The sequence below is a fragment of the Platalea leucorodia genome, assembly GCF_965183815.1.
Source record: "Platalea leucorodia genome assembly, chromosome: Z".
NCBI classification, from domain to species: Eukaryota; Metazoa; Chordata; class Aves; order Pelecaniformes; family Threskiornithidae; genus Platalea; species Platalea leucorodia.
In genome coordinates this window covers 90,080,713-90,090,114 of record NC_138858.1, presented here as the reverse complement: position 1 = coordinate 90,090,114, position 9,402 = coordinate 90,080,713, and the positions used below count along the sequence as shown (strand labels likewise).

The 9,402-nt window shown below is 42.6% G+C and overlaps 1 protein-coding gene across 1 annotated transcript in view; it reads left to right on the top strand.

Annotated features, from left to right (window-relative positions):
• The first annotated feature begins 216 nt into the window (after positions 1 to 216).
• The window catches only part of LOC309602389 (serine/threonine-protein phosphatase 2A 55 kDa regulatory subunit B alpha isoform), a 45,566-nt gene continuing 36,380 nt past the window's right edge, over positions 217 to 9,402 (top strand). The window contains exons 1-2 of the mRNA XM_082335924.1: positions 217 to 392; positions 2,892 to 2,966. Of these exons, the coding sequence (XP_082192050.1) occupies positions 386 to 392; positions 2,892 to 2,966 (82 nt within the window). The 5' untranslated portion in view covers positions 217 to 385. The remainder of the gene's footprint in view (positions 393 to 2,891; positions 2,967 to 9,402) is intronic.

Here is a 9,402-nt window from a genome sequence, read left to right as displayed (position 1 = left end):
GCGCCCCGGCCGCCGGGCGAGGCCCAGCGCTGGGCCCCGGGCCGCCGGCCGCCCGCCCCGCCGCCCTCTCGGCCCGGCCCGGCCCTACGGGGGGCGGCCAGGGGCCCGCCGCGCCGCCCCGCCCTCCCCGGAGCCCCGCCCCGCCCGCCCCCCCGCCGGGTGACGTCACCCCCAGCTCGGCCGGCGCCATTTTGAAAGTGGAGCGTTTGGGGGGGGGCCGGAGCGAGGCGCGGAGCGGGGGCAGCCCCAGGAGCGGAGCCGGCCGCACCCCCGCCGCCATCCGCCGCCATCCGCCCCCCGCCGCCGCCCCCCGCCCGGCACCGGCGGCCCCGCCGCGCAGCGCCGAGACCGCCCGACCCGCCGCGGCCGCTATCGCGAGCCCAACATGGCAGGTAAGGGCAGGCTGCCCCCGCGGGGCACCGGCCCCTGCCGCCGCCGCCGGGCGGGGGGCGCAGGTGAGGCTGCGGCAGCGGCCTGCGGCCGGGCGGCGGGGCTGCCGGCCGGGGGAGCGGGCAGCGCCGCCTCCGTCCCCCGCCCGCCCTGGCTGGCTGGGGTTTTCTCCCCCGCTTGCGGAACGCCTCGCAGCCTGCCTCTGCCTTTCCCCAGCCGCGGCTGCCGGCGTGCCGGCTGCCCCTGCCTCGCTCCCCCGTCCCTGCTTTCCCATTCCGCCTCGCCTGCGCGTTCCTGATCCCCCCCCTCCCCGGGAAATCGTGCTTTCCTCCCACCCACCCCTTCTTCCTTTCCCTCCCTTATCGCAAAAAAAAAAAAAAAAAAAAGGCATGAAAGAAGCAAGGTGGAGGGGCTTCGGTGGGGGAAGTGGTGTATTTTGAAGTTCAGTGTGCAGGAGGCTTGCAGACAGGGTGGGTCTTTTGCCTTTTTTCTTTTTTTCCCCCTACAGGCTTTTTGGATTTCTAAATGTGCTTGTATGTTGCATTTATTTCTCAGGTGGAGTTAGTGAGGACCGTGCAGAGAAGTGCTGCTGTGCACGGAGAGGTGTTTTAGGGTGCAGACGTGCTTGTGTCAAGAGTACAATTGCACCCTTCTGTAGGGTGCAGCTCTTAAGCATCTGCAAATGAGAGTAAAATTGGGTACAGGATGTAATTAAATAATACAGGTCTTTCTGTGTTTTCTTTCTCATTCCTTCCTGTTCTTGCTCCCCATTTTGCATCCCAAAGTGCTCTTGGTAGGCTAGAAGTGTGTATGCATAAGGTATCTCTTCCTTCTTACTTTTCCTTGCGATTTCTTAATTTGGAAATACATTCATCCCCCTCCTCCGCAAACGATTTGTCTTTTCAGCGCTTTGCATTTGGAGGAGCAAGCATGAGAGGCTGTATTAGGTTTGTGCTTTGCTTTTTTCCCCTACACCATACGCCCATGCTCCACCCTCCTCTTTTTGTTGTAGTGGGGGGGGGGGGGGGAATATGCCAACTTGGTTCAAGTAAATTGTATGAAAAACACCATTTTAGCCTTAAGTAGAAAGAGCAGTGATTTTTCTTACAAGCTGTCCCCTTTAAATGCTTCTGTGGTGCCAGCTGCTAAATGACAAATGAAGAGGTTGGAGAGAGGAAAGAAAATGGGTTGTACAGGTTTTGGGGAATGGTAGAGAGATGTATGTGGCAAACCTTTCCAATGTATCTGCAAAAAGCATTTTGACATCTCTTGCATAGATGGATGCTTGTATTTGCCTTCACCTTGTCAGGTTATGTAGCTTGCATGTCTGTAATACTTCAGGAAAGAAATTAAGGCAAGCAAAAAATGCAAACTGGACTCTGATTGTATTCCAGCACTTAACATTCTGAGATGCTTGGTCTTCTTTGGAAAGATTATTTTGGGCCTTCTAATTTCCATGTCTTTGACTTTTTTCCTCCCCTTAACTTAGTGTAGAAGAGGGAAGAAGTCCCTTCTGTATTCTTTGTTATTCCAAAAGCTATAACAGACCTCTGGATTAATGTGTAAATGCCATCTGTTGCTCAGCCTGTTTGAATTGTGCTGAGGAAAAGTTCCATTTTGACAGTGGCTTTCAAAAAAAAAAAAAAAAAAAAAGAGGCAAGCCCATTTCAGTCTCTTCCTGTATGTACTCAGCCCTGCAGTGATTTGCTCAGAATGAAATGCAAAAGAAATGGGTGGTGATTTTTTTGTGTGTTTTGGTGGCAGGGTTCAAATGAATCACTGCCTTCCGCCGAGGCAGTAATGTTCCTGAAGTTTTCTCTTCGATCCGTTTTCTATGGTAGTAGAACTTGTTAACATCAGATTGCTTGTTTGCTTTTCTGCTCGGATTTGCTGCTTTTTTAAGGCTGATAATTGCTTTCGTTACTTCTGCGAAGAGACTCTAAAATTGTGGTAAAATTTTTTTTCTTAAGCCTTTAGTATGTAGGTTCAGTTCAATGTTTTTGTAAAAGAAGGAAATGAATAGCATGCTTGGTTTATATTGAACGAAAGATGGAAATTTTCCAAAAATGCGCAGCTTTTTCTGACAGTTACTGTTGAAGTTGTTTGTGTGTGTATGTTTGTAGAGGGTTCTGACTTCTAAAGTAGGAAGAAGCTCTGTGTGAAGTAAGATGTTCATGCACTCTCATTTTAAATGCGCAGTTAAAGTTAGCAGTAGCAATGTTACTTAGTCCAGTGAGCTTTTGGTGATAGAGGCTTTTATCACTGTTGCTGCTTATGCTCGCACTGTTTTTGACAAACGTTGCATTGAACGCTGGCAAACCACTAATGACAAAAACAATATCTGTAAAGGAAAAAGGTGGGGAGGGGCAATTTGTAATTGTGCCGACAGCGTTGCTGAGGAAGTAGGCGTGTACAATGTTGTCTGAAATTTTCAATTGGTAACTATTGTGTGCTCTTTCTGTTGCTGTGGGGGGTCTCATTTTTTTGATTGTGTTTTTTAGGAGCTGGAGGAGGAAATGACATTCAGTGGTGTTTTTCTCAGGTGAAAGGCGCTGTAGATGATGATGTAGCAGAAGGTAAGAGCAATATTTTTTACTGAATGTTTTCTGACTTTTTAACTACTCCTTAGGTAGGGAGATATGAATGCATTCTTACTAAAATATCTCAGTGTTGCTTTATGCAGCTTGAGCAAAGCAAATAGACATTTAATGTGCATCCAGATACCCAGATTCAGGAGTAAACTATGGTTTGAGAGTACTCATCTGCACGCTTTTAAGAAGGGTTGGATTCAGGCTTCTTAAATATTTTACTGGAATTGTTTTCCAAGATTGGTAGATTTTTTCCTGTCACTCAGCTTTTGATTTGTGTTTTTTCCTAATCTGCAAAATGGGGAATGTGATACTTGCGTTCCACAGGGAGGTGTTGTGAGAATTAATTAATGTTTGTACTCTTTGAAGATCTAAGTACTAGATAAAGATCAAGTAATTTTCCCAATCTTTCCAGCTTCTATTAACCAGAAGAGGAAGAAATCTGAATACTGGTGCATGCTTACTTATTAAGTAAAGAGGGGTTTTGTGTTTGAAATAATACTGGAAATTGCCTAAAACTTTTCTAAGCTGGCAGTGACAAATGTCATCTTATACTAAGATGGCTGCCTCTGATTGTGACTGTAAAAAATGTATCTGTTGTTTTCTTTTACTTGGATTGGGGATCTTTAGAGGAATCACGCTTTCCCTGTGCTGCTCAGTTGCTGTGCCAGAGAGCAAAATTTCATCTGCCATCTTTTTTGGAGAAAGTCCCACTGACTTCTACATTTCTTTGGCCATAAAGTCCTGTTTGCACAACACAGCCTGTAAGATCATGAGTTAAAATTCTTCTTTTGCAAGTAGTTGGCCTTGTCACTTATGTAATTCTTAGGGTTTTTTCTTTTTTTTTACATATCTTGAATGCTCTGACTTACTTGTAAGATTAATGTTGTATTTAGAAAAGCGGTAACTACAGTTTCCATAATTTTCCCATTTGACGTGTGGTTCAAATTAACTTCCAAAGGCCAAAAAAAAAATCATTATAAACGTAAGTGACTTGTTTTTATTTATTAGCTGTAGCATGTGGCAAATGATGCACTTTCAAAGACTCCTGTCATTTACAAGCTGAAAGATGGCTTTTGGAAACAAGAAAGCTGTAACAATTTTTTTAAAGTCGAATTTTAAATTCTTCAGGAAATATATTTTTAAAGCTTGAACTCAAAACTACTGTTAGATGTAGTATAATTTATTTCTCGGCAGACTTTACATTCTGTAACCTTTATTTTAATTACATATCAAACTAAATCCTTAATTAAGTACAAATATTGAAGAAGTTGTGGTTGTGTGGCAAGAGCTTGAAATAATGCTTCATTAAAATAGACATGTTGACATGCATATAATAGTAATGAGTTATATATATATAAAAAATACATATATCTTATAGGCTTTTACAGGGGTCTGGAAATGCAGAAATCTGGAAATGCAGAAATCAGGAAATAGTCTGTCCTTAACTTCCTTCGCAGTTCTGAAGTATTCATGTTACGAAAGATAACTTGCTAGCCTTATGCTTCCTGACAGGTTAGCAGCTGTACTGTGTATTGCTGGAGTCGTAGTGGGTGGAGTTCAGGGAAGCCTTCACTGTAAGTGAATTAACTAGCTTCAGTTTCAGCAAGCCAGTCAGGATGGTTTCCAAAAAATTGTGAGAACGTCCATTTTTGATTTTATGGAAGATGTAGCCTTCTGATTTTGTGACCCAAAGAGCAAAGAGAAGTTTGGTTTCATTTTCAGCTATAACTGACTTAGTATTAGTCTTAAGGTACAAACCCCAGAGCCTCGATATACTGCAGGACATCCTGAAATTTAAATGCCTGGAGTGAGGTCCCAAGGTTGGTATTACACTTGGTTGTCATGAATTTGTTGAGCTGAAATTCTCTCTTCTTCCTCCATATTCGGCTCCCACAATTCATGCTGGAAATTTGTGAAAGCCAGCTGTCTAATCCAAGTGCAAGTTTAGCTTCTATGAGATCCTTTGAGTTCTTGTTACGCTTTGTAATGTCTCCCTGTGATGCTGTTGGAAGGGTTAATAACGTATCAAGCTGGTCACATTTTTCCTTTTATTAGCTGTATTTCTGGCTTTGAGGTTCACTTTAATGAAACGGAGCCTTGTGTGGTTCTTGGAACAGCAGCTTTGCATGCTTCTGGTCCTCCAGAATACCCAAGGACAAGTTGACGGTGGCTCTGAGTCTCGTCTGAGGACCTTTTTTCCCTCCCTGCCTTTCTGTCTGCTTTCTTGTGGCAGGCACCATGGTGAAAGCTAAAGAAAATCCTGCTGTCTGAAACTTAAATCATTGTTTAACCACTGTGGTCTGCAAGCTAACAAATGTGGATTCTAGTCATGTCTGTGACCGAGGACGGTGCCAATTTGTGTATGGTAGTACCTAGGGTGTGGATTTTTGTTTTTTGAATGCCTTTAGAGCTCAAATTTTAAAAACTATCTTCTGTTGTGGAATGTTGAAACTTCACTAAAAACGAAGTGAAGAAAACAAACCTGAAAGAAATGGGAGGTTTCACTTTCTGTTTTCTTCCTTTTCGTAATACAATATTGCAACATTTATGTTGGAAAGCTAGCTTAAACAAAACTAAAAGAAGTGTTAACCAAGAAAACTGCATCCATTTCATTGCATTAATCAGCAGAATGCAAACCCAGTGGTCTCTCTACAATGTTGCCTGTAAAACAGGCCAATGGAGAGTAACACTTTGAATACAGTAATAGTGGCAGCAACTTTAAAAAGCTTGCTAAGGGTGCTAGTATGTAGCTTCCAGTAGATTTGAGGTCAGATCTGACCTCGTAACCTTCACTTAGATACTTAGGCAAGAATAGCTGTCTTACAAAGTCAGTATTTGGTGGCTTTGATGGCTGAAACATGAACTCTGATACATACAGGTTTTAATTTTCTGGCTTTCTGTGCATTGCGTGATAGAGGGACGTGACAGTGTTTCTTTTGGAGCTAATGAGGGTGAAAGGGAAAGAAGGGGGAAAGCTGTTACTAAAGCTTGAGGAAAGAAGCTGGCAATGAGTTTGTATCTAGGGCCTGCCTGTATCATCCTGTAGCGGCAAAGCTTTTAACTTGGGGAATATGGATGTGCGAGGAGCAGAGAACTAGCCTCTCTCCTCTTGGTATGTATGGTTGTAAGCTGTGGCCTGGCCCTATCAGATCTCACAGTAAAGCATAGAAATCAGGTTATAGATTGAAATCTGAGTGTCAGCTTCATTATAATTGGGGTCCTTAATTTTAACTGATGGCAAAAGTTTGCCTTTTTGTGATTTTAGCAGTCCGTTGCATAAGCGCAAGGGTGTTGTAACTTGTGCTGCCTCTGTTTCTCAACTAGCTGATTCTTTGCTCAATGGAAGTTTTCCTCCCGTCTTAATTTCATATTTGTCTTGCTTGTGCCCAATCCTACAACATATCTGTGCTCAACTTGTTCCGTATGCTCTGGAGAATCCAGAGCCAGTAGATTAGATTAGACAGGACTTCTCCAGTGGAGAACACTGAGTCCTTGATAGGTTCGGTGATTGGGTTATCAAAAGCATCTGTAATGCATAGATTTTTTTTTTCTTTTGCGCTGTCACCGTTTCAGTGCAAGTAAGACTTAACTGTCCAGAAATACTTGAGAGCAGACATTACCATGTTTTCTTAGTGGAAGTTTCCTTTATGGGCATGATTATAGAAAAGGATTACAAAGATTTTCTGCAGCAGTTTCACTGATTTCGGGCTTGTTTTTACTCTTTTGCTGTTATGTTCTCCAAGATGTGGCATAATGGCAGCTCCAGTTGGAAACAACTAAGAATTGTGAGTTTAAACTGTCTCTGAAAACTAGACACTTGCTTAATGGAATGAGTTCGTACTTCAGAACAAATTAAGTCAAATTTGTTTAATTACTTGGCAGAAGGAAAAGAGTCAAGCTGCTGTATCTAAATGTTCTTTCAAGTGTAATCCAAAGATATGTAAAAGTCTGATAGTCTGGGTCCAAGGCTAGGAGCCAGGAACTTAAATCCTAAGCTTTAACCCTGAGTAATTACCACTCATCTTTGACAAGCTGTTTAACTATTTCATGCCCGAATTGTCTCTGAAAGAAGTACTGGAATATCTGCTGTGAGTGCTGATTACTGACTTAATTTTGAAGTCTGATGCTTAACCATTCTGTGCTGCTTTGTTAATAATCTATGACTTGTTTCCTCTTCTATAGCCAAAACATTGCTGTAGTGTATTTCAGTTTGTTCAGATGATGAACAGATGAAGTCTCTTACATTTCTATCCCTAGCCAGCTCATGTGTGTGGTCAGAGATATAAATGAGATTTGACTTCTCTCTTGTTCAGGAATGCTTTCTGTATTTGAGTCTAGGTATGTTATATCTTTCAAGAGTAGTTTCATGTTTATTTTTGGCAGGCTTCAAAATTGCAGAGCAGTTATGAGAACTGTTGTTGCTTCAGTAATGGTAGTTTGTCTTCAATGCACAAAAATAGTTATCTCCGAGTAAGCAAAATTGAAGCCAGGAATGAGGACTGCTGTAAAAAGCAGTTTACCACCATCTGGAGTTCACTGTCTTCTCTTGCCTTACCAGAAAGCTTTCTCTTTGTCAAGTAACATGTATCTGTAATAGTGGGTTAGAGCTGCTGAGCCTAAGTTGGTTAGCTCTGTCCTACCAGACTGTTACTCCTGGTGGCACATCTGGTTCTGTAGGCTTACCAACAATTAACTAATAGGGGCCTATACCTTGGAGACGGAGGGATGTTGCTGGGATCAGTTGGGAAGAAGGGCTTCTGCCGATCTGTATTTGTGGGCAGGAGTCACAGAAGAGAAACAATGGCATTATTATAGAAGTCAGTGATGGGCTTTTTTAATGGGAATTGATGGAATAGGAGGGGAGGAAAAATTCTTAGAGCAAAGGCGTGAGAGGTTGCAATAATGATGCTGAAGAAAGATTGGGGTATAGTTGTGGGAGGGAGCTTAATTTGGGTTTTTGAGAGCTGTGGTTGTGTTCTGTGTGCTTATAAGGTAACATCAGTTAGAAGGAGCAATGACTAGTAATAGGTTTGTTTTTAAGGGGTAGTTTGAAATATGCTGCGGGTAAATAAAGAGACCCATGGTTATATTCCTATTCTGTATTCCTAAGTCCGCTTCTGTATTTTAGCTCTTTTATCTTCAGCCATTTGTAGAATGACTGTCTGTATCGAGAGAGAGAAATAGGCTACTGTGTTCTAGGAACTGCTGGTCTAGATTGACTAAAGTGTGCATTTAAAGTGTGAAGTCCCACAAAACAAAGAGCATTGAGCAAACAGCTAAATAGTAAGTGGCTGTTTAGCTCCCTAGAAGTTATTCAGTATTCTCTCTTGACATGGGTTTGGTAGCTAGGGCACTTCAGCTTGTCAGTCATGCTGACCAGTATTGTTCTGTTACTTCTGCGATGCTTTGCTCTTCTTGGACTTTTTTGCTTAAATTAAAAATTAGTTGGAAAAAGGAGTGATGTTTTTCTGTCATAAATATGGCGGTTATAGTGATCAAGCTGTGAGACTCCAGCAGTACAAATGAATGCAGCTTGGCTATCGGTGGCAGTCCTGGTGGATTACGACTCTTGATCAGCCTTGTGAAACTTCATAGCTTTTAATTTTAAAGGTGCTACCTAAATGATTCTGGTTTGGGTATTTCTACCCTAGGAATGGGTTTCTGTGGTAGCTGTAGCTTCATAGAATGTGTTTTGGGAGAACTAAAATGAAGAATAAAACTCCTAGTGGGTGCAGTGTTGAAGTAAGAGTTAAGAGCTGGGTCTTCCTAGCTGTACTGTCTGCCTCTTTTTTTTTCTTCCCCTCCTTTCTTTTTTCTGTTCTCTTCTGACTTGCCTATTTAGGCCATGGCTACATGTTTGGCAGCATTTTTGCTTAAAGAGGCACTCCTTCTCACTTTGCTGGCACAAGTGTTCATGTTACTGCACAATGAACTTGTTTGGGAAGCTGATCCAGCTGAAAAATACTTAAAATTGTGGTTTGACTGGATTATTTTTCAGCTGAATTGAACTCTGATCTGGTTCTCAGTGCTCTGTGTTTGCTGGTGCCAGCATAGCGTAGAGAGTGATCAAGTGGCTCAAAGGAACACAAGGAACTCTGGAAGAGGGTTGGTCTCTTTATAGGACTTTATGTACAGTCAACACAAGACCCTGGTCTCTTAAGTGCTATGCTACTACAAATGGTAAAATCCACTGATAAAAGGGACTTTAAACCTTTGCTGTTCAAGATACGTACTTCGAACATGTGCTATCCGAAGGTCAGCAATAGAATATATCTACCACCGATACTGTAACAGTAATCTTAAGGGCCTGAACTAAAATACTGGCCAAATAAAATTGTTGAAGCTTTGCTATGGTGCACTAATGCTTGACAGAGACCCTGCATCACTGGTGATCATCATCCTTTAGATGTAAAGACTGAAG